Raw genomic sequence first — 26,120 nt, 5'->3', positions numbered from 1 at the left:
TTTCCTCAGTTAAGAATTCTTTGTTTAGCTCTATAGCCCATTTGTTAATAGGGTTATTTGTTTGTCTGCAGTCTAATTTCTTGAGTTCTTTATATATATTGGATATTAGCCCTCTATCAGATGTAGGATTGGTAAAGATTTTTTCCCAATTTGTTGGTTGTCATTTTGTCCTATTGACTGTCCTTTGCCTTACAGAAACTTTGCAATTTTATGAAGCCCCATTTGTCAATTCTTGATCTTAAAGCATATGCCACTGGAGTTCTGTTCAGGAACTTTTCCCCTGTGCCCAAGTATTCGAGGCTCTTCACCACTTTCTCTTCTGTTAGTTTCAGTGTATCTGGTTTTATGTGGAGGTCCTTTATCCACTTAGACTTGAGCTTTGTACAAGGGGATAAGAATGGATCAATTTTCATTCTTCTACATGTTGTCCTCCAGTTGAACCAGCACCATTTGTTGAAAATGCTGTCTTTTTTCTACTGGATGGTTTTAGCTCCTTTGTCAAATATCAAGTGACCATAGGTGTGTGGGTTCATTTTCTGGGTCTTCAATTCTATTCCATTGATCATCCTGCCTGTCTCTGTACCAATACCAGGCAGTTTTTATCACTATTGCTCTATAGTACAGCTTGAGTTCAGGGATGGTGATTCCCCAGAAGTTTTTTTATTATTGAAAATAGTTTTCAATATCCTGGGTTTGTTGTTATTCCAAATAAATTTCCAAATTACTCTTTCTATCTCTATGAAGAATTGAGTTGGAATTGCATCAAATCTGTAGATTGCTCTTGGCAAAATGGCCATTTTTACTATATTAATCCTGCCAATTCATGAGCATGGGAGATCTTTCCATCTGAGATCTTCAAGTTTTTTCTACAGAGACTTGAAGTTCTTGTCATACAGATCTTTTACTTGCTTGGTTAGATTCACACCAAGGTATTTTATATTATTTGTGACTATTGTAAAGGGTGTCATTTCCCTAATTTCTTTCTCAGCTTGTTTATCCTTTGAGTAGAAAAAGGCTACTGATTTGTTTGAATTAGTTTTATAACCAGCCACTTTGCTGAAGTTGTTTATCAGGTTTAGGAGTTCTCTGGTGAACGTTTTGGGGTCACTTAAGTATACTATCATATCATCTGCAAATAGTGATACTTTGACTTCTTCCTTTCCTATTTGTGTCCCTTTGACTTCCATTTGTTGTCTAATTGCTATGACTAGGACTTTGAGTACTATATTTAATAGGTAGGCAGAAAGTGGGCAGCCTTGTCTAGTCCCTGATTTTAGTGGGATTGCTTCAATTTCTCTCCATTTAGTTTGATGTTGGTTACTGGTTTGTTGTATATTGCTTTTACTATGTTTCGGTATGGATCTTGAATTACTGATCTTTCCAGGACTTTTACCATGAAGGGGTATTGAATTTTGTCAAATGCTTTCTCAGCATCTAGTGATATGATCACGTGGTTATTTCTTTGAATTTGTTTACATAGTGGATTACGCTGATGGATTTTTGTATATTGAACCATCCCTGAATTCCTGGGATAAAGCTTATTTGATCATGATGGATGATTCTTTTGATAGGTTGTTAGATTTGGTTCGCAAGAATTTTACTGAGTATTTTTGCATCGATATTCATAAGGGAGATTGGTCTGAAGTTCTCTTTCTTTGTTGGGTCTTTGTGTGGTTTAGGTATGAGCGTAATTGTGCCTTCATAGAATGAATTGGGTAGTGTTTCTTCTGTTTCTATTTTGTGGAATAATTTGAAGAGAACTGGTATTAGGTCATGCTTGAAGGTCTGATAGAATTCTGCACTAAAACCATCTGGTCCTGGGCTTTTTCTTTTTTGGTGGGGAGACTTTTAGTGACTGCTGCTCTTTCTTTAGGGGTTATAGGACTGTTTAGGTGGTTTATCTGCTCCTAATTTAGCTTTGATACCTGGTATCTGTCTAGAAAATTGTCCATTTCATCCAGATTTTCCCATTTTGTTGAGTATAGGCTTTTGTAGTAGGATCTGATTTTTTTTTTTAATTTCCTCAGTTTCTGTTGTTATGTCACCCTTTTTAGTTCTGATTCTGTTAGTTTGGATACTGTCTCTCTGCCCTCTGATTAGTCTGGCTAAGGGTTTTTCTATCTTGCTGATTTTCTCAAAGAACCAGCTCCTGGTTTTGTTCATATTTTGTATTGTTCTTTTTGTTTCTACTTGGTTCATTTCAGCCTTGAGTTTGATTACTTCCTGCCATCTACTTCTCTTTGGTATGTTTGCTTCTTTTTGTTCTAGAGCTTTCAGGTGTGTTGTCAAGCTGCTAGTGTATGCTCTCTCCAGTTTCTTTTTGGAGGCACTCAGAGCTATGAATTTTCCTCTTAGCACTGCTTTCATTGTGTCCCGTAAGTTTCCATATGTTGTGCCTTCATTTTCATTAAATTCTAAAAAGTCTTTAATTTCTTTCTTTATTTCTTCTTTGTCCAAGTTATCATTGAGTAGAGTATTGTTCAGTTTCCACATGAATGTGGGCTTTCTATTGTTTTTGTTATTATTGAAGACCAGCATTACTACATAGTGATCTGATAGAATGCAAGGGATTATTTCAATCTTCTTATATCTGTTGATGCCTGTTTTATGACCAGTTACATTATCTGTTTTGGAGAAGGTACTATGAGGTGCTAAAAAGAAGGCATATTCTTTTGTTTTAGGATGAAATGTTCTATAATATCTGTTAAATCCATTTGGTTCAAAACATTTTTTTTTAGTTTTACTGTATCTCTGTTTAGTTCCATTTCCATGATCCGTCTATTTCTCAGAGTGGGATGTTGAAGTCTCCCACTACTATTGTATTATTGTGAGGTGCAATGTGTGCTTTGAGCTTTAGTAAAGTTTCTTTTATGAATGTGGGTGCTGTTGCATTTGGAGCATAGATATTCAGAATTGTGAGTTCATCTTTGTAGATTTTTCCTTTGAAGAGTATGAAGTGTCCTTCCTTATCTTTTTTGATAACTTTTGGTTGAAAGTCAATTTTATTTGATATTAGAATTGCTACTCCAACTTATTTCTTGGGACCATTTGCTTGGAAAATTTTTTCCAGCCTTTTACTCTAAGGTAGTGTCTGTCTTTGTCACTGAGGTGCATTTCCTATATGCAGCAAAATGCTGGGTCCTGATTTCATATCCAGTCTGTTAATCTGTGTCTTTTTATTGGGGAATTGAGTCCATTGATTTTAAGAGATATTAAGGAGAGGAGATTGTTGTTTCCTGTTCTTTTTGTTATTAGCGGTGGCATTATGTTTGTGTGGCTATCTTCTTTTAGATTTGTTGAATAAAGATTACTTTCCTGCTTTTTCTAGGGTGTATTTTCCCTCCTTGTGTTGGAGTTTTCGAACTATTATCCTTTGTAGGGCTAGATTTGTGCAAAGATTTTGTATAAATTTGGTTTTGTCATGGAATATCTTGGTTTCACTATCTATAGTGATTGATAGTTTTGCTGGGTATAGTAATCTGGGCTGGCAATTGTGATCCCTTAGGGTCTGTATGATGTCAGTCCAGGATCTTCTAGCTTTTATAGTCTCTGGTGAGAAATCTGGTGTAATTCTTATAGGTCTGCCTTTATATGTTACTTGGCCTGTTTCTGTTACTGCTTTTAATATTCTTTGTTTTGTGCATTAGATATTTTGATTATTATGTGATGGGAAGAATTTTTGGTGGTCTAGTCTATTTGGAGTTCTTTCAGCTTCTTATATGTTCATGGGCATCTCTTTGTTTAGGTTAGGAAGTTTTCTATAATTTTGTTGAAGATATTCACTGGCCCTTTAAGTTGGGAATCTTTACTCTTTTCTATACCTATTATCCTTAGGTTTGTTCTTCTTATTGTGTCCTGGATTTCCTAGATGTTTTCCTGGATGGTTAGGAACTTTTTGCATTTTCTTTGACTGTTGTGTCAATGTTTTCTATGGTATCTTCTGCACCGGAGATTCTCTCTTCTATCTCTTGTATTCTGTTGGTGATGCTTGCATCTGTGACTTCTGATCTCTTTTCTAGGTTTTCTATCTCCAGGCTAGTCTCCCTTTGTGATTTCTTTTTCCTTTCTAATTCCATTTTTAGATCCTGGATGGTTTTGTTTAATTCCTTCACCTGTTTGGTTGTGTTTTCCTGTCATTCTTTAAGGGATTTTTCTGTTTCCTCTTTAAGGGCTTCTACCTGTTTACCTATGTTCTCCTGTATTTCTTTAAAGGAGTTATTTATGTCCTTCTTAAAGTTCTCTATCATCATCATGAGAAGTGATTTTAAATCTGAATCCTGCTTTTCTGGTGTGATGGGGCATCCAGGACTTGCTATAGTGGGAGAAGTGGGTTCTGATGATACCAGGTAACCTTGGTTTCTGTTGCTTATGTTCTTGCACTTGCCTTTCACCATCTGGTTATCTCTAGTGCTACGTGCACTCACTGTCTCTGACTGGAGCCTGTGTCTCCTGTTATCTTGCTTGTGTCATAACTCCTCAGAGTCCAGCTATCTCTGTGATCCTGACCTCTTGGGTGCAAGAGCACCTGGGATTCAGGCTGCTTCTGGGTTCCTGAAATCCAATGATCCTTGTCGTGTAATAGCTCCTGGGAGTCCTTCGTCCTCAACTTTTCTGAGTGTAGTGGTTCCTCCACAGCTCTGAGTGCAGTGGTTTCTCTCGGATGGCTCAGAATAAGGTACCTTCAAAGGAGCAGACCAACTAGGAGTCTGCCCCAGCCAAAAGGACCAATCGAGGGGTGGAAGGGGAGTGGTATTCTGGAGGGGTGGGATTTGGGTGGGTGATGGGTCCTGAGAGCCCCAGGCTCCCAGCTGCAGCTCTGTGTCTTCGGGTTTTAGGGGAGGGTTCTTAACAGTTGTTTTGAGTACACTGGTTCCTCTAGGATAGATCAGGATATGGTGTCTTCATGGGAGCAGACCAACTAGGAGTCTGCCCCAGCAAAATGGAGAACTCCATCTCTTAATAAACTACTTACCCCAGGTACCATTTCCTAAAGGCTCCATAACCTCTCAAAACAGTTCCACCAGCTAAGGAGCAAATGTTCAAAACATTGTGCAATACATTTCATATTTCAATCATAACATATATGACCCTAATTTCCCATTTCTGTTTTTCTCCTGTCATTACACACTCTTCAGATGCTTCTAGTTCTTTTGTTTCCATTTTCTCCTTCAGAAATGATGTTCTTTATGACTGTCACCCTGGGCCCTGTACATTTTTCCTACAGCTAGCAGTTCTTGAGAGCTGATCAGTTTTTTCAGGACTTTCATACACATAGATGGCAGTGCACTAGGCATCTTTCTATACATGATCTCAGCTTCCTTTACCCAGTCTGCTCTGAATTTTCAGACCCCTCTTGTATTCTTAAACAGTTTGAAAAGACTAGCTGACCTGATGGCAAGAGTTTGAAAGACAGCTGACCTGGATGTTTGTGCTTTTGCTTGCTTGTTAGTTTTTAATTTTTAGGTAATTAGAACATTCTTTATTAGTCTCTAGTTTATATTATACATTATACTAAAAGTATTGATTATGTGTGATATATAATTTGTTCATTAGTATATTTTATTATAAAGTTTATGGAGAGATTTGAGGGATTTTTAGTAAGCTGAGTTTTTTGAAACTGCAAACGATTCAACCTAAACCTTTCTACATGTTAGGCAAGTGCCCTGCTACAATACATTGACTCTCTGTATCATCACATGTGTTAAGCATTTCATTTGTATTGCTGAATAGCAATCCACAAAATTATGTGGATTCAAGTTTGTCCATTTGCTGACTGAAAGTGCTTAGGTTATTTCATGTTTGGGTGATTAAAAATAAATGAATATAAACTTTTGAGGTTTTTTTTAATAAGCTTTTGGGGGTTGTGAGATTTTTATTTTACTGGGATAGATACACCTAGGAGCATGATTGTTGGGTTGTTAGGTAGTATATGATTAACTTCACAAACACTTGGAAAACTGTTTCCAAAGGCCTGTGCTATTTCTTCTTTCATGTCTGTAATAAAAGAGATCCAGCTGTCCCATATCTACACTACTTGATATTGTAAGTTCTCCTATACTAACAGATGTGTGGTAGCGCCTCATTCACTATAGCTTTAATTTGAATTTCCATAATGACTAGTAATTTTGAACAATTTCTTATGTATTTATTTGCCATTTATATGTCTTATTTGGTGTACTACTCCACTTCTTATTGTAATAGTTGTTTTTGTATTTGCAGATAGTTCTTATATCTTATTTTAGTTTTCATACTGTCCAATAGTTTAATAGTACTTTTTATATTATCAGATATCTAAGCTGTAATATTTACTTCTGTTCTGTACTTACCTTTTCATTATCTTTAAGAGTGAGTATCAAAAATAAAACAAAAAAAAGAGTAAATATCTTTGGAATTTTTTGGTTACAGAAAAATACTTGACTCATCAAGATTTAAGGGACTTTATCCAATACTTTTTTTCCCTACAAATACTATGGGTTTAGATACTACATTTAAGTCAGTGATGCATTTTGAGGGGTATTTTTTTCTGCTGCAGAGTCACTTGTCGGGATATAAATTTTCAAGAAACTAGGCAGGAACTGAGACAGAGACTATGGAGGAGGGAATGCTACTTATAGGCTTTCTTTTTCTGCCTTACTCAGCTACTTTTCTCAAAGACCCAGACCCATCTGCAAAGGGATGGTACTGCCATAGTGGGCCGGGTCTCCTCCATCAATTAGCAATTAAGAAAATGCATGGCAGATATGCTTGTAGACGAGGGATTGAACTGGGAGCTCAATTAGCTGTTTTCTCACATTGTATCCTTATCATTCAGTGGTCAGCATTTTAGAATAAAAGAACTTTGCCATTACAGGAACTAGTGACATTTGAGGATGTAGCTGTGGATTTCACTCAGGAGGAGTGGCAATACTTGAACTCTCCACAGAGGACCCTGTACCGAGATGTGATGCTTGAGACCTACAGCAACCTTGTTTCTGTGGGTGAGGTGGCTTCCACAGGTAAGTTTTGATGGGTATTATATCCAGTATTTTCTTGCTTGTCTTCACATTTTCCTTTTCTTAAAGGAAACTCAAAATATTGGTTAAATGGTTTGTGTTAAGTGACAGGTCCTTTCTGCTGACCCCAAACTGCAACTTGTGCTGTTTCAGGCTCTGAAGACCAAGGAGATATCTATCATTTATCATCCTCAGAACAGCAGGTTACTAAGCCAGATCTCATTATCAAGCTGGAGGTAAAAAAAGAACCAGACCCAGAAGATGGGGAAATTCCAGTTTGGAGCTTTCCAGGTAGTATCTTCATGTAGCCCCCTGTCTTGGTTTTCTTTTAAGCTAGATTAAATTTAGGGCATTCTTTTGCCTTCCTAACTATTCCATCAGGAGGTTTGTCAAACACGCTTGTCTGTTTTATGCTATTAGTTCCTGTTAATTACTGCTGAGATGTAGGGCGCTCTGTGTGTGCGTGCGCGTGCGTGTGCGCGTGCGCGCGCTCCGACAGAGCGGCAGTCTCGGATGGCCGGCGTGCAGAGCCGACCGCGGAGAAAAGGCTTCTCATCCCCTGTCCCGTGAGCTGGCGCGCAGCAACAAGAGACACAGGACACATGCCGCAGCTAACTAGAGTACAGAGAGTGCCCGGGCCGGCGGCCACACGGCTAACAAGGGTCCCTCCCCCGCCCTGCGTGGGCAGGGGCGCGCAGGATTTTTGACTTACTCAGATCCAGAATTCACGAGACATGTAAAGATTTGAGATGTGTTGATTTATTAATAGATGACGGGCTTGGGTGGTAAATGATGAAACGCTCTCCCGAAACACGTCGGAAGGTTTATAAACATAAACATGCTTATATATTGGAAACGGAGGAGAAGGGCGGTGCCAGGGAAATCTTGAGCCAGAGATTTGTTCTCTCCGCCCTCTCTCTGGGCTCTGGGGAGTGTGGCCAAATTACAGTCCCACACTGAGGCTAATTAATTCACTAATAAATGCAAAATTATGATTTTTCATTTTTTAATTTATTCATTTTAACATCACAGCCCCCTCCCACCTTTCCTTCCAGTCCCACCCTCACACCCCTCCCCCAATTCCCCCTCCTCAGAAAAGAAGAACCCCATGGGTACCAACCCATCCTGGCTCAAGTCCTCTGAGGCTAGACAAGACAAGCCAGGGGAAGGGGATCCAAAGATAGGCAACAGAGTCAGAAGAGCCTTCACTCCACTTGTTAGTGGACCTACATGAAGACCAAGCTGCACATCTGCTACAAATGTGTAGGGGGCCGAGGGCCAGCCCCTGCATGCTCTTTGGTTGGTGGTTCAGTCTCTGTGAGTCCCCATAGTCCTAGGTTAGTTGACTCCTCAGGTCTTCTTGTAGTGTCCTGGACCCCTCTGGCTCCTTCAGTCCTTTCCCCGCTCTTCCATAAGACTATGCAAGCTCCATCTAATGTTTGGCTGTGGGTCTCGGCATCTCTTTCCATCAGCTGTTGATGAAGCCTCTCAGAAGACTGTTATGCTAGGGCCCTGAATGCAGGCCTAGCAGAGTATCATTAATAGTGTCAGGGGTCAGTTCTCTTTCAGGGTATGGGTCTCAAGTTGTGGCAGTTATTGGTTGGCCATTCCCTCAGTCTCTGCTTTGTCTTTGCCCCTGTACATCTTGTTTTGAGTTGAAATATTTGTGTGTGGGTTGCTGTCTTTATCCCTCCACTGAGAGTCCCGCCTGGCTATGAGAAGTGGCCACTTCGGGCCCCATATCCGCCCTGCTAGGAGTCTCAGCTAGGGTTATCCTCATAGATTCCCAGGAGTCTCCCCCATCTCTGGTCTCCAGCTTGTCCCAGAAATGTCCCCCTGCTGATTTCCATTCTCTCAGCCCTGTCTCACACACAGTAACCCCTACTGTCCCCACACCTGTTCCCCATCCCTATTCCCATCTCTACCCCTTCTCCCACCAAGTTCCCTCCCTCCATCTACCTCCAATGTCTCTTTTATATCCCCTTCTAATTGAGATTCAAGAATCCTCCCTTGGGCCCTCCTTTTTACTTAGCGTCTATGGGTTATAGCATGCTTATCCTGTACTTTACTGGGCCATCAAATGCTAGGCTCACAACCAAAAATGTTTCATTTTTTTATTCTTGAGAATTTCTTACACATATACAATAAAATGATCACACTTTCCCAACCATCTCCCACTTCCTATTCCTCCCATCATCCCCTCCACAGATCTTTCTCCCAATTTCATGTCTTTTCTTTTTCTTACAACCAAGTCCAATTGGTGCTGTCCATATGTTCGTGAATGTGAGGAAACTCAAAGCAGTTGTTACATGCACAAGACTAAGCCAGCCCAAATTGCAACATAGATAGAAGGTAGATGATCACAAAAAGCCCACCCTTCCTAATTAACTATTGGCTGGAAGAAGGAGATTTGCTCTTTGAGAATATGGCCACTAGTAGGACTCCCATGATTTAAGGATGAGATTTTAATTCTGTTATTTATTATCTAGCTAGAATACTTCTATGAAAACAAATTGTCAGGGCCTGGCATGGTGGTGCCTGCCTTTAATCCCAGCACTCAGAAGGCATAGGCAGGAGGATCTCTGTGAGTCTGAGAGAGAGAAAAAACAGACAGAGAAAGAGAGGGAGAGAGAGATTGTCTCTCGTTTACTATTTGGTTAGCATGAGTTACATATTCTATAGAATGATTAAGGTTTTGTTTATCATTATTCAAAAATAATTTTAGTGGGGCTGGAAAGATGGCTCAGAAGTTAATACCAATTGCTCCTCTTCTAGAAGAATTGAGATTGTTCCCTAGCACCCTTATCAGTAGACTCACAAACACCTGTAACTCCAGCTCCAAGGAAACCAAAACCTTCTTTTTGCCTCTGTGGATACCTACATTCATGTGCACATACCCACACATGGACACATAGATATAAATAAAAGTAAATTTTAAGACAGTTTTAAAATGGTTTTGAACACCATCTGAAGGTGACCAACAAGTTACATCCTTTTTAATTAAAATTTTCATGCAAGTATATATTGTATGTTGAACATATTTCCCTTCTTTCTTACTTGAGGTTATTATTACCGTGATGAAACACCATGACCAAAAGCAAATTGGGGGGAAATGGTTAATTTGGCATACATTTCCACATCACTGTTCATTACTAGAGGAAGTTAGGACAGGAACTCAAACGGCAAGAACTTGGAGTCAGAAGCTGATGCAGAGACCATGGAGGGGTGTTGCTTGCTTCCCATGGCTTGCTCAGCCTGCTTTCTTATAGAACCCAAGACTACCAGGATGGCACCACTTGCAATGGGCAGAGCCTTCCCATATCAACCACTAATTAAGAAAATGCCCTATAGAAAATGCTTGTGGCCTGATCTAATGGAGCCATTTTCTCAATCACAGTTCTCTCTTCTCAGATGGCTGTAGCTCATGTCAAGTTGACATAAATCTATTCAGCTTAATTCACTTAACATGATTATCTGTAGTTCCCTCCATTTTTCCTATGAATGATATAATCCCATTGTTTAAAACTGAAAAAAGTCTAAATCTATTGTGTATATATAGCATTATTTTCTTTACCCTCTCTCTGTTAGACACCTAGGTCAATTCCATAATATAGTTATTGTGAGTAGTGCTACAGTGGCACGGATCTCTGTAATATGTGTGATATGTTAATTTAGAGTTCTTTGGATAGATGCCCAAGAGTTATATAGCTGTGTCAAGTTATATCATTTTCTGTATAGCATTTATACCTTTATATATTTTTAAGTCCTTTTTATGGAAGGTGCTCACTGTTTTGTCCTGGCTAGCTTCAAACTTATTCCTGTCTCAGCCTTACCAATGTGAGATTACAGGAATAACTCACCATGACAGGGCAAACATTTTTGTTATAAGCATGCTTCAGAATTTTTATGAGTCAGACTGTCCCACCTTTAGTTAGTGGAAACTGTTCAAACGAGCCACCAAGTGTGTTGCTGAGGTCCAAATTTAAGGTTTGTTACATTTCTTCTCTCTAACATATAATTGCTATTTCTCCAAGGATCTCTCCTTCCTTTTAGTAGAAAATAGTGTTTTAAGACCACAATTTAAATTTTTATTTTCCTTTTATTGAAAATAAATTGACCTGGGCTGTGGTGGCGCACACCTTTAATCCCAGCACTTGGGAGGCAGAGGCAGGCGGATTTCTGAGTTTGAGGCCAGCCTGGTCTACAGAGTGAATTCCAGGACAACCAGGGCTACACAGAGAAACCCTGTCTCAAAACACCTAAAAAAAAAAAGAGAAAGAAAAAGAAAATAGATTGTTTTCCTCACATGATATATCCTGATTATCGTTTCCCTCCCTCTGCTCCTTCCAGCTCTTCCCCTCATCCTATCCGTGACGTCCTCCCAACCAAATCCACTCCCTTTCTATTTCTCATTACAAAACAAACAGGCTTCTATGGAATAACACTAAAATAATGTAATAAAATGAGATAAAACAAAAAACTAACACATCAAAATTGGACAAAATAAACAACAGGAAAGAGTCCAAGAGAAGGCACAAGAAACAGAGAACTACTCTTTCACACACTCAGTAGTCCCATAAAAGCACTGTAAACTGGAAGCCATAATACATATGCTTTTTTTTCCCCTGTAGGGTAAAAAAAGAGAGAAGAAATATATGTATACATATGAATAAAATAGAATAATATACATTTTAACAAAAGGCAGAGGACTGATGTGACATTATGAAACAAGAAAGATCCAAAGGTGCTCAGTGGCATCATGGTTCACTTCCTGTTGGCCATCTACTTCTGGGCATTTAGCCTATTCTTAAGAGTAGTTTGCTTCCCCACTGAAACTCCCTTGGGGAAAACTAAATTTTATTTGCAAGTGGTTATCACTTGGCTATTGCTTGTGAGTTAGGGAAGGGGGATGTGTCCACTTCTCCTTTCAGCTCTAGGACCCCAACTATGCAGACACACGCAGGCCCTATGCACGCTGTCTCAACCTCTATGAGTTCGTATGAGCTTTGCTCTTATTGATTTATAAGGCCTTGTTGATGTGCCTAGCTCTCACACTCTTTTTTGTCTCTTCTTCCAAGGCATTCCCTGAGCTCTGAGGGGAGGGACTTTATTTAGGGCTAAGTGTTCCAAGATCTCTCACTCTCCACTTATCTGGCTGTGAGTCTCTATATTTGTTCCCATCTGCTGCAGAAGGATGATTCTCTGATGAAAGCTGAACAGGGCACTGTGAGTATGAATATAGCAGAATGTCATTATAAGTCATTTTATTGCTCCTTTTTTGAGAACAGTATTATTTGGTTTATGCCAGATTCCTGGTCTATCTAGTTTAAGGTTTGTTTTTGGTTTTGTTTTATTCTTCTCTCATATATTACATCTCAGTCACAGTTACCCCTCCCCCCTCTCCTTCCAATCCCTGCATCCACCTCCCCTCAACTCCTAGATCTACTCCTTCTCCATTTCCCTTCAGAAAAGAGCAGGCCTCCAAAGGATATCAACCGAACATAGCATAACAAGTTAAAATAAGACTAGACACAAACCCTCATATCAAGACTGTACGGGACAACACAATAGGAGGAAAAGGGTCCCAAAAGCAAACAAAAGAATCAGAGACAGCCCCTGCTCTCATAGTTAGGAGTTGCATAAGAAGACCAAGCTATACAAATGTAACATAGGTGCAGAGGGCCTAGATCAAACCAACATAAGCTCCCTGGTTGTCAATTCAGTCTCTGTGAGCCTATAAGGGCTCAGGTTAGTTGATTCTGTGGGTTTTCTTGTGGTATCCTTGTCCTCTATGGCTCCTACATTCCTTCCTCTCCCTCTTCTGCAGGATACCCAGAGTTCTACCTAACATTTGGCTGTGGTTCTCTGCATCTGTTTGAGAACCAGTTGGTGGATAGAGCCTCTCTGAGATAACAAAATATCATTAGGAATCATTTCATTGACTTTTTTTGCCAGATGTGTTTTGGATCTATCCTAAGTAATTGGACTCTCCAGCCTCTGGCTTCTGACCATACAGGCAGTGTCAGGTATGGGCTTCCTCTCATGATGTGGGTCTTGTGTTGGACCAGTTATTGGTTATCCACTCCAAGTTCTGCACCACCTTTAACCCAACACATCATGCAGGCAGAAGTTCTTGATCACCCCAAGCAGTGTCAGGTAGGGTTTGCATCTTGTGGAATGGGTCTTAAGTAAAATCATATATTTGTTGGTTACTCCCACAAGCTTTTTACCACCATTACACTAGCATATCTTGCAGGCAGGACACCATTGTCAGAGAGGATTTGGCTAGTTTGGTTTTTACATTTCTCTTTTTGGTAGCATGCAGAGTGTCTTCCTGTATCAAAGATGCCAGCACATAGAAGTGAAGTCTATGTAGCCACCAGCTGGTCTTCTCTATGTTTGATGAATTGTGTAGGTGTTGTCTTCAGCAAGTCAGTTTGTGGAGAACATCCTATAGTCTTGGCAACAGGCTGAATTGTTTGGGGGTTCCCATGGAACCCATTTGGCCAACAACTCAATTATAATCCAATCCCAGTAGTAGAAGCTTCACTTGGTAACAAAAGATGGTCAGTTGGTCAGTTGAGGCTCTGTCTCCCCACATAATTTGCTGATTTCATTTAGGTTACTTTCATGTGTGTATATTTTAAGAAACTTGTACTATATTAGATTTCCATACTACTCTTCAAATGTTCCTTAATTTTAGCTGTCTCCCCATATTTCCTCTTTCATCTCTCTCTTCTTCGCCCCTCCAATTGATCCTCCTGTTCTAGTCTTCACCCCTCCACTGTCCATCCATCCATCTATCCATCCATCCATCCATCCATAACTGTCTATTCTATTTCCCTTTCCTAGAGAGATCTATGTACACACACACACACACACACACACACACACACTCCCATACTCTATAACTGACCTCTGTAGTTCTTTGAATTGTACCATTATTATCCTTGACGTAACAGCTAATAATCACATAATCAGCAAGTACAAACCAATATTTCTGGATCTGTGTTACATCACTCAGGATGATTTTTTTCTAGTTCCATCTATTCACTTTTAATTTCATGATTTCATTTTTTAAGCTGAGTAATACTCCACTGTATAAATGTACTACATTTTCTTTATCCATTCTTCTGTTGAGGGGCATCTTCGTTGTTTCCTGTTTCTGACTATTATGAATAGAACAGCAATGAATATGGTTGAGCTAGTATCACTGTGGTAGGATGAAGCATCCTTTGGGTATATGCCAAAGAGTGATACAGCTGGATCTCCACATAGATCAATTAACATCTTCCCAGGGAACTGCCATGCTGATTTCCATAGTAGTAGTACAAGTTTGCATTCCAACAATGGAGGAGTGTTCCTCTTGCTTTTACATCCTCACCAGCATGAGCTGTCAGTTGTAGTTTTGGGTTTTTAGGTTTTTTTTTAACTTTAGCCATTCTGACAGGTGTAAGATGAAATCTCAAAATAGTTTTGACTTCTGTTTCCCTGGTGGCAAGGACACTGAACATTTCTTTAAGAGTTTTCTCAACCACTTAAGATTTCTCTATTGAGAATTCCCTGTTTAGATTTGTACCCCATTTTAACTGGGTTATTTGGTTCCTTGATATCCCTTTCTTGAATTCTTCATATATTTTGGAATCAACACTCTGTCAGATGCATAGTTGGTAAAAATCTTTTCCCATTCTGTAAGTTGCCACTTTGTCCAAATGACAGTATCCTTTCAGTATCCTTTGTTGTACAGAAATTTCTCAGTTTCATGCAGTCCCATTTATTAATTGTTAATCTTGGTACCTGTGCTATCAGTATTCTATTCAGAAAATCTTTTCCTGTGTTAATGAGTTCAAGGCTACTCCACAATTTCTCTTCTAAAAGGTTCAGTGTACCTGTTTTTTTAAACTTTTTATTTATTGATTCTTTGTGAATTTCACATCATGTACCCCAATCCCACTCATCTCTCCCTACCCTCATACCTGCTCTCCACCTTTGCAAACCCCTCCCCCCACACACACCTTGAGAAAAAAAACTTTTTGTGGAAGCTGTACTGTGTCACAGTGTGCCCTACAGTACTCCCTTTTGTCTATACTTCTTTGCTTGCAAATGTTCATTGCAGTGACTAATTGGTCACTAGGCCTCTGTCTTCTACTACTCTATCAATACTGGAACCAAACTGGGCCTCCTCTCAGATATCCTGTTTTTGCCCTGTGTCATGGAGATCCTGGAGAGTGTGCCCCTTCATATGTTCCAGCAGTCCATCAATGGGGTAGATCTTGGGGTGGGCCAATTCAAAGCCCAGAGATGATCAGCCCACGGGCTCTCACACTCTCACCCACTTGGGAACTGCTCGCCTACAATCCCCACAACCATAGCCAGATTTACCCTCCTGCCCAGGTAGGGTTCAGGGTCTGCTCTGCTGAGTACTGCAGCCAGTAAGGGATACAGCCAGTTCTACTCTCATAATCTCAGGGCCAGTTCTCTTGTCTGCCATAGATGGTGAGAGATGGGGGTGGAGTGTATTTCTTCCTCATCAATGCCACCACCCAGCAGACAAGAGGCAGGGCCAGCTCTCCTGTTCTCACACCCATGGGGCCAGTTCACCTGCACCCCTGCCATCTTGGTCAGTTCTACTGTGCTACCCAGGTGCGGTGCAGCCCCTGCCCCCCAAGTGCTGCAGCATGTGAGGGGAAAGGACCAGCTCTCCTGCTCATATGACCCCATCAGGCCAACTCTGCCATCTGCCTCTGGTGGCAAGGACAAAAGGGAAAGGAGAGGATCTATCACTTAGCAGACAAGAGGCAGGGCTGGCTCTCCCATACTCTCACCCTTTGAGATGGCTCATTTGTAACCCACACATCAATAGTCAGCTCTGCTGTGTTGTTTAGGTGATGTATGGGGCCTGCTCTTCCAAGTGTTCAGTGAATGAATGGTATGGCCAGCTCCCCTGTTCTCATGACCCCAGGTTCAGGTCTCCTGGCTGCCATAGATGGTGATGGTTGAGGGGGTTAGATCTCCCTTGTCCACACCACCACAGAGAGACAAAGGGTAGGGCCAGCTCTTCCACACTCCCATTCTCAGACCTGTAACTCCCACAGTATGTCGGCTACTGTACCGAGTACTGCAGCTGGCCAAGGGTGAGGGTCAGCTCTCCTGCCTTCATGCCTCTCACTCAGGGCCAGCTCTCCCAGGTAAGGGGTGGGGCCATTTCTGCAAAGCCCTCAGATATTAAAGTGTCCCTGAGCAGTAGCTCAGATGTCAGCACAGGCCAGGACCCTGCCATGGTCCCAGGGGATATCTGCTCCCATCAGCCTGCTCCTCACTACCCTCAAGTCTCCAGTTCTGCCTCTCTTCATTGTGCCTACACCCTTATTTTCTCTTCCTCTTCTATTTCTCCACCACTTACTTACTCCTCTCAGTATCTGGTTTTCTGTTCAGGTCTTTGATCCATGTCAACTTGAGTTTTGTGCAGCATGATAAGTATGGATCTATTTGGATTCTTTTATATGTTGACACTCAGTTTTACCAGTACCATTTGTCAAAAATGCTGTCGTTTTTCCAATGTGCAGTTCTGGCATCTGTATCAAAAATCAAGTGTCCATAGATGTGTGGATTTACACCTGAGTCTTCAATTAAATTTCATTGGTTAATGTGTCTGTTTTTGTGCCAATACCATGCTGTTTATATTTCTACAGCTCTGTAGTACAATTTAAAACTGAAAATGGTAAGACCTCTAGCAGTTCTTTTATTATTCAGGACTGTTTTAGCTGTCCTGAGTCTGTTGTGTTTACATATGAAGCTGAAGATTGTCTTTTCAAGATATGTGAAGAATTATGTTGGAATTCTGATGGGGATTGCATTAAATATGTAGATTGCTTTTGGTAGAATGGCTATTTTTACTATATTAATCCTAATGGTCCATGAGCATCAGAGATATTTCCATCTTGTGATATCTTCTATAATTTCTTGAAGATTTTTATCATACAAGGCTTTCATTTGCTTGGTTAGAGTTATCCTAAGATTTTTGATATTATTTCAGTCCTTTGTAAAGGGTGCCACAAATTGATTCTTATTAAATCACTTTTAGACATTTTCATTCATAGGAGTTAGAGACTATGTTTCTTTAAAGAAAAATCCTTCTGTCTTCAAATTTATATTTCTACATCAAATTCTAGTGGTTTTTTATTTTTATTAGATTTTAGTATGTGTGTACATTCAGTGTGCACACATGCATTCTTAGATGCACATGCATGCATACCACAGCATTTGTTTGACAAATTCAGAAGAAATTTTACAAGAGTAGGTCTCCTCATTTCACCTTGTGGATCCCTAGAATTAAACTAAGGTCATGAATATCTTTGTCCACAGAGCCATCTCACTAGTCCTATTCATTTTTCATCTGATAATATTGCTCTGAGTCTGTTATGCACATAGACTGTATGGAGTCGAATGAAATAATGATGTCGGTGTCTCTGAGAATTGAAACTTCTCACTGGGAAACAGAAATGGCAAGGTACCTACCAATATTAGGGAAATCTTTTTTATTCAGTTTTGCTGATGATTTTATAAAATGTTACAAAAATATTTACATGGTTCTGAAATGAAATCTAGAAAACCAGGTTACTAAGAACAGGCTGAGGAGACAGCACTATGGCTAAAATGTTTGCTGCTAAGTCTGATGACCTGAATTCAGTTCCTGAAACCCATAGAGTAGAGGGTGAGCACTGATTCCTACCAGTTGTCCTCTAGCCACCACATATGTGCTATGGTATGTGTGCCCACCTAACATACAAAATAAATAAAGAAATGTAAAAAGAACAGTCCAACATCATTCCCTTTCCCTGTCTGCTCTCTTTTCCTCACAGGTAAACATTAGTGGAATTTAAAGTTTGTCTTCTCATTGGTTTCTTACATCATACCTCTATATTAACATTCAAACATTGATGATCTATTTCTTTAAAATTATACTCTGCTATGTAGCATTGTTTGGTTTGGTTTGGTTCAGTTTTTTAGTTTTTGAGACAGGGTCCCATTGTTTACCACTGACTGGCCTGGGATTCACTAAATAGACCAAGCCAGCCTCTATGTCACAGAAATTTCCTGCATATGCCTCTCAAATGCTGAGATTAAAGATGTGAACCACCATACCTGGCTCCTACACATAGGGTGGGGTTTTTTTTGTCCCTTTTCACTTAGTATCTGAGAACATATCAAATATATATTCGTATATGTATATAAACTTGTTATTTCTTTTATGATAATGTAGTGTATGGCTTGGCATAGCTCATGATAACAGTAACATTTGGTTTAGTAAACATTTTAAGTATTTCATTGATACTATATAAGTTCTGTTGTAAGTATTTGAATCCCCCTGAATATCCATTTTGGTGAGCGCTGTTTTATAGGTAGGAAAATTACGCAAGTAGATTGGATCAAGTGAAAAGCTGAGTCAGGATTTACTCTTGATCCAGATAATCTATATGACCTAAACCACAGAGGCTGTACTACTTCTGACAACCTAAGGAGGTTCAGATTTAGCAGATCCTAGATGTGGTTTGACTCCCTCTAAATGAAACTTGTGAGACCACTTCCTATGATTCAGTGTTCATCTCTTGCTAAGAACTTGTGATTTTCTATCTAGAGAAAGGAAATCACAGGAAGGGGAACCACAACCATGGGACCCATTTTAAAATTCATTGCTACTATAGTAAATACTACTACTATGAAAACCAACTAGAAACTTGAGTAGTAGTTGTACCCCACTTGTTTCAACTTTTCTCTATGCTTAAAGATTTTCATAATACAATCTTAGAAATTACAGAGACCGAAGAGGTAGCTCAGTGGTTAAGAGTGCTTGTATTGCTCTTATAAATGACCTGGGTTCGGTTCCCAACATTGACGTGATACTTCACAACCATCCCAGTTCCAGGAGTATGACCTCCTATTCTGAGTGCTGTGGGCACCAGGTACATATATGCAAGCAAAACACGTATATATGTAAAATGATTAAATCTAAAATATTCAAACTAAAAAACATAATTCATATTTATGTTCAAAATTGTGCTGTATTTGGTTAGATTCAAGACACCATTGATTTTAAGGTGTGCCACCAAATAATGCCACTAATTAAGTTATGGCATGTTGATAGCATTGATTTTAAGCTACATTTGGATTTAGAGGTGTTAAAATGTGAAATATTTTACAGATGATAAAATACGAAATTAAAGACGCAGATTTGTAGTTCAACTGTCTAAATAAGTAGTTCAGATTATTAAGCACATTAGATGGTAAAATTTAAAGTATATAGGAAGGTTAAAGTAAACTTTTTGTAAAATGATACAACTGCCTCTTAAAAGTTATGTAGATTCTGAATATAGCAAAATATAAAATAAGGGAGGGTAATATAAATAATGAAACATCTTAAAAGTCAGAGTTAAAATATGCACAGTTTTTACATGAGATAAAGTAGACAGCAGAAACAGTGGTGTTAAAAAGCTGTATACGTATTAAAGGAGATACACTTGTGAATGCTGATTGAGTAAATTTTGGTTTTGTTGAGCTCATTATTATAGATTTCCTTTCATGCAGATCCAGGATTATTAATATTGAGTTTAGGAAGCACAGTGCATTCCCTAGATAGAGATAATATATAAGTCATGTGTAGTCAGTTCATATAGCTAAGCCAGGAGTCAGCACTCCTGTACATGCACTCAGGAAGCTAAGGCAGATGGATCTCTATGAGTTAGCCTAGTCTGAGTAGCAAATTCCAGGCCATCCAGGTCTACATAGTGAGACCCTATGTCAAAAAAAAAGTTCTTGTAACTAAGAACTTGGTCATAAAAATGTCAGCACGTGAGAGTATACTAAAAGATTCTTTCTCTCTCTCCCTTGGCACTCTGATAAAAATGATGTGATAGCCTCATCTGACTCACAGGATAAGCTCTTATAAGATGCACTTAGAGAGAGCCAAGCACAACCTAGGATCTGCTAGATCTGCATCTCAGGTAGTTAGTAGCTGTATGGCAGTAATAGTTGAGGTAATAGTAGTTCTAGAATAGGCCTAGTCCCCATACTGACAAAGTATAAACATAATTGTGCTTTTTTTTAGAAGTCTACCAAATTAATGAACAATTTGAGAGGCGACATCAAGATAAACAAGATAAGTATTGGTTGATGCAAGTTGGATTCCCTAATGACAAAATGATTACCAAGAGTGGCCCGAACTATACTGAATTTGAAAACGCATTGCATCTGAACACAAGCCTTGTTGTTCCAAAGCAAAGATCCCATAAATCATTTGAATCATTTGGAAATAATATGGTAGACAATTTAAACTTACTTACTAGAAGCTCTACAGAAAATAAACATGATACTGGGTGTGCAAAATTTTTCTTCCATACAGAATATGAAAACTCTAGTTTCATAGTGAAACCCTATGAATATAAAGAATATGAGAAAACCCTCAGGCGAAAGAAAGGCCTTAGCCTTCATCAGAGAATTAAAAATGGAGAGAGGCCTTTTGAATGTACTGCATGTCAGAAAACCTTCAGCAAAAAGTCACACCTCATTGTCCATTGGAGAACTCATACAGGAGAGAAACCATTTGAATGTAATGAGTGCGGGAAAGCCTTTAGCCAAAAGTCTCAGCTCATTATACACCTCAGAACTCATACAGGAGAAAGACCCTTTGCATGTCCAGAATGTGGCAAAGCCTTCAGAGAAAAGTCAACTGTCATCATACATTATAGAACTCATACAGGAGAGAAGCCTTATGAATGTAATGAATGTGGGAAAGCCTTTACTCAGAAATCAAACCTCATTGTTCATCAAAAAACCCACACTGGAGAAAAAACCTATGAGTGTACCAAGTGTGGGGAATCTTTTATACAGAAACTTGACCTAATTATGCACCATAGTACTCACACAGGAAAGAAGCCTCATGAATGTAATGAGTGTAAGAAAACATTCAGTGATAAGTCAACCCTCGTTATACATCAGAGAACTCACACTGGAGAGAAACCTCATAAGTGTACTGAATGTGGGAAGTCTTTCAATGAAAAGTCAACCCTCATTGTGCACCAAAGAACTCACACTGGCGAGAAGCCCTATGAATGTGATGTGTGTGGGAAAACTTTCACCCAAAAATCAAATCTGGGTGTGCATCAAAGAACTCATTCAGGAGAGAAACCATTTGAGTGTAATGAATGTGAGAAAGCCTTCTCTCAGAAATCTTACCTCATGCTACACCAACGAGGCCACACAGGTGAGAAGCCCTATGAATGCAATGAATGTGAGAAGGCATTTTCCCAGAAGTCCTATCTCATTATACATCAAAGAACCCATACAGAAGAAAAACCCTATAAATGTAATGAGTGTGGAAAGGCCTTTCGAGAAAAGTCAAAGCTCATTATCCATCAGAGGATCCACACAGGAGAGAAACCCTATGAATGCCTTGTATGCTGGAAAGCTTTCAGCCAGAAGTCACAGCTCATTATCCATCAGAGAACACACACAGGAGAAAAGCCCTATAAATGCACAGAATGTGGCAAAGCATTCAGGGAAAAATCAACATTCACTGTACATCAAAGAACTCACACTGGAGAGAAACCCTATAAGTGTACAGAATGTGGGAAAGCCTTTACCCAGAAATCCAATCTTATTGTACATCAGAGGACCCATACAGGAAAGAAAGCCCATGGAAAAGGCCACACTGGCAAGTCAAAGCCTACTACGCAATAGTGTCTTTTATATATTCCAAAGGAAAGATCTATTAATGTTTAAAAAGTATGACCTAGATTCTAGCCTAATCATTGGGATAAACAGCATTTCCTTTCATCTTCTTCACCCTAATACAAGTTGAAAAAGAAGTAGATGTGTAATTTCTTTGAAACCACTGGAACCATAGGGCTGCCAGATGAAGAGGCAATCAGGCACCAGTGCGGGAGATTTAAGGGCTTCAGAGGTGAGACAGCATAGCTAAGGCCTCTGCTAAAGGTTCAGTTGCTCGCTAAGGTGCATGGCCACAGACAGCTGCTACAAAGACCATGTGAGGTCTGGAGGAGAAACAAGCAGAAAAACATTGCATTTACAGAAAGTAATCTAAAAGATTTGAAGAACAGCTGGAGGTGGGGGAATTAGAGCAAATAAAGGGATATAGTTCTTGTTTACTGATTTGGAGAAAGTAAAGTTTGAAAGAACTAACATATGTTAAGGGGTGTCTCAGTTGTTTAAAAAACTGATATCCTGGCATGTTCCCCTCAGGAACTTTTGGCAAATAGCAAGTTCAGGAATGACTTTTCTCATTCAAAGAAAAGCATTTAAAAGTAATCAAACTCACAAATAAATTTCCACTTCTGGGAATACAGATACTCATATATGTGTAAAATAATCAAAACACAGAGGTAGTTGTTGATGCATTGTTGGAAGGATTAGAAGCTGTTGAAATTGCATCATGTGGATTCTGCTTCCTGAAACTGATGTGTTCTTACAACAGACTCCTCAAGACAAAAATGAGCAGGAAGAATGTCAATATCATTTCTTTAGTGATTTGAGATAATCTTCAAGTTACATCATTAGCTAGGAAAAAGCAAGGCACAGCAAAGTGAGTATTATGTGCCACTATTTGTATATAAAAGGGGGAAATTGTAAGTACAGAATGAATTGTATGTATAAGCTGTTTCTGGAAAGGAATGTGATTACCATTACTACCTTACAAAAGGAAAGAGAGCAGTAGGTGACTAGGGTGAGGAAACTTGGAGACATCTTTTGTATTCTCTCATAGCTTTGGAAAGTTGTATAGTGTGAATATACTACCTGCTTGAACAATAAATCTTTTAAAATCGCATTATATTCCTTTAATGGTTACTCTAGATACATATTCATAACATTTAATGTATATAAGCTCAATAGAGTTTAATTTATTTTCAGTGAACAAATTGAATAACCAGGCAAACAGAGAATCAAAAATATTCAATCAGTTTCTAAGACATTTTTTCCCAAACCTCAAGTGAATCTGGGGTCACCTGTGACCATATTACATATACTTAAAATAACAAAATCTGAAACATATTTTCTAATTTAGTGTACACAGTGACACATGGGAAATACCATATTGCATAAGCCTAAAATAACAGAAATTGGAACACATTTCATATTTAGAGTGTACAGTGACACTTTTTCAAATCTTAAAATGATTTAATATTACTCCATTTTTATAAGAAGCATAAAATACCAATTCAACAGGAGGTAGAGTAACATCCTCCAGATATCACACTAGTGCTGTTGACATGTATTTTCTAAGATCAGAGATAAAATTGAGACCCATGAGAACAATATAACATTTCCTGGAGAACAAGAGATCTTGTTTGTGTATTACTGTATTTGTAAGCCCTCTTGCTAATGTGGCTATTATTCATTGATTCTTGTCTAGCATTAATAGGCAACACAAGCTGTATAAAGCCTGGAGGTCAGTTGGGTTTGTTCTTATCAAAACAGATGAATTAGACTTGAGTCTTAGTGCCTTTCTAGATTACCTCTTTTTGAGAGTGTGTGTTGTGTGTGCATTCATGTACTCACGCATGTTTACATGTATGCTGAGGCTCAGAGAGTCACTATCCAACTTTTTTTTGTCTGTATATGTTCATATTTGTTCTCCAGGGTCAAATCCTAGAAGCTAAATTGCTTTTCTAAATTGCATTTAGAAAGTTTAATACAACTGCTCTCAATAATTCTCTCTCAAACTCCATAGCCCCAGTCAAACAAGATTTAATGTATAAATATTTACTGAAGTTGGGTCCTCTGTAAAAGCTCTTTTAATGGCTGAGCCATCTTTCAAGCCTCTTTTTTATGGTTTAATTCTGGGGGAAAAAGTGAGCGGTAGGCTCAGGTTGGAGGGGGCGATGTTTTAATGCTGTAGGTCAAACATGGGACTTTGCAAATGTGAAGGCCTCCCACATTCTGCTGCATCGTCCCTTTATTTTTTTTTAGCTCCATAAGATATATATGTCCATCTCTAGGGAGAAAAAAATGTAGGGCCCACTAGCTTGTTCCTGGTGCAGTCTGCATTAAAGATACCCAGGAGAACCAGAAATAGCTATTTGATCTTTTTACCAATAGAAAAACATTCCATTTAAGGTTAATCTGCAGTAAGGTGAGAGCTCAGGTTATGCCTTTTCCTGTTAATCTCGAGACACCTTCCTGTGCACCAGGTGGCAACTTGTTGCAACTGCATGTGGCAAACTGAAGTGACATAGACCGAAGAGATGGGATGAGGATGAACTGCAGGATGCAAATGTGCTGAGGTTAGAGGGAAAGAGAGAAGGCTAATGAAGCATCAAGTGTGGGTCAATGGGGCAGTAAAGGGCAGAGTTGGGAAGTGAATAGGGGAAAAAAGGAGAAATATGAAATCCAGTGGAGTTCAGTACTTGAGACTAGATGAGCATAAATAAACATGCATGGATTTGAAGGTGAATGGACAGAGAAAATTGTATTGGATGTGAGGGAAGGTGAGGTATAGTCAATGATCCTTTACAAATAGATGCAGTTGAGTAAAGAACCATGCAGGTGAGTGAAAAGAGGAAAATGGATGGGTCATCAAAGTAGGCAGACTGCTGGAGTGAAAGAATGATGAGTACTCGGGTACCAAGGACCTATGGTATCAAGAGGTACAATCACAGGATCTTGGGTAATGCTAGGCAGTTGGTGAGAGCCAAGTAGAGTGTAGCAGGAAATATTTTTTTTAAAAAAATACATATACTTTTATTAATCATTTTATCCTTTTACATTTCAAACGGTATCTCCCTTCCTGCTCCCCCAACCCCCGTCATTCCCCTATGCTGGAGCATCAAGCCTTCACAGGACCAAAGGCTTCCCCTCCTATTGATGTCAGATAGGGCCATCCTCTGCTACATATGTATCTGAAGCCATGGATCCCTCCATAAATAGTCTTTGGTTGGTAGTTTAGTCTCTGGGAATTCTGTGTGGTCCAGCTAGTTGATATTGTTCTTCTGATGAGGTTGCAATCTCCTTCAGCTCCTTCAATCCTTCCTCTACCTCTTCCATTGGGGTCCCTGGGATCAGTCTGATGGTTGTCTGTGAGTATCTGTATCTGTATTGGTCAGGCTCTGGCAGAGCCTCTCAGGGACCAGCTATACCAGGGTCCTGTTAGCAAGTGTTTCTTGGCATCAGCAATAGAGTCAGGGTTTGGTGTCTACAGATGGGATGGATCCCTAGGTGGGGCAGTCTCTGGATGGCCTTTCCTTCACTCTCTGCTCCATTTTTATGTCCCTGTCTTATCTCTGGACAGGAACAATTCTGGATCAAAAATTTTGAGATGGAAGGGTGGCCCCATTCCTCAACTGGGGCCCCTGTCTATCTACTGAAGGTGGTCTCTACAGGTTCTATCTCCCATTTGTTGGGTATTTCCACTAATGTCATCCCCCATTGGGTCCTGAGAGCTTCTCGCTTCTCTGATGTCTGGGACTTTATAGTGGCTACCCCCAATTCCCCATCCCCCACGTAGCAGGAAATATTAAAAGAGAATGATCAGCAGCTTCCTGGCACCGCTGCCAGCCAAGTCTGCTGCCAGCCAAGTTCCCACATTGTAGCCGACACTGGCCAGATCTCCAAAATCTCACCACCCAGCTGACTAAGTTCCCACAGGCCAGTCACTACCACACCATTCCTGAGCTTCAAAACCCCCACGGCCTTTGTGGTGCACATTTGGCAAACCCACACTTTGCCACCATACCTTTCTCTCTGGAACCCAGCAAAACCACCTCGGGAAGGAAAACAGCACACAAACTTAGTTCAGAAACAATGGTAACTCAATCTCTGGGCTCAACAGCTAGAATCCTAATCTTGTATCTATATTAAATCTAAATCCTCTGGTGATGGATCCATCAGGGAGAAATCAGAAGATACTAGTAGCTGTATCTTGTCCTCACACTGTCCCTGTCCAAAAGGACCCTCTTCTTCCTCTCTTCCCCTATCCAACCTGAAAGTCCCTCCTACTCGCTCAGTCATTGGCTTCTTTATTCATCAGGGGATTGGTTCACAAGAAGAAACCTAAGGTGACTCACTCCTTGCCTGCAGCCCCTCCCAAGGACAGTGGAATTAACATAAAAATACAAA

The 26,120-nt window shown here is 39.7% G+C and overlaps 1 protein-coding gene across 3 annotated transcripts in view; it reads left to right on the top strand.

Annotated features, from left to right (window-relative positions):
* Nucleotides 1-22,838, top strand: part of Znf182 (zinc finger protein 182) — a 65,530-nt gene extending 42,692 nt beyond the window's left edge. For 2 of the 3 annotated variants that reach the window (XM_028776110.1, XM_028776111.1), the window contains 3 exons: nt 6,851-6,995; nt 7,146-7,283; nt 20,098-22,838. In XM_028776110.1, coding sequence (XP_028631943.1) covers nt 6,851-6,995; nt 7,146-7,283; nt 20,098-21,728 — 1,914 coding nt within the window. In that variant the 3' untranslated portion in view covers nt 21,729-22,838. Of the gene's footprint in view, nt 1-6,850; nt 6,996-7,145; nt 7,284-17,363; nt 17,503-20,097 lie in introns of those variants that run through there. The other variant, XM_028776112.1, reaches the window with a different exon arrangement.
* Nucleotides 22,839-26,120: the final 3,282 nt, after the last annotated feature.

This window comes from Grammomys surdaster, unplaced genomic scaffold, assembly GCF_004785775.1.
Source record: "Grammomys surdaster isolate TR1022 unplaced genomic scaffold, NIH_TR_1.0 265, whole genome shotgun sequence".
NCBI classification, from domain to species: Eukaryota; Metazoa; Chordata; class Mammalia; order Rodentia; family Muridae; genus Grammomys; species Grammomys surdaster.
This window is presented reverse-complemented; position numbering and strand designations above follow the sequence as displayed.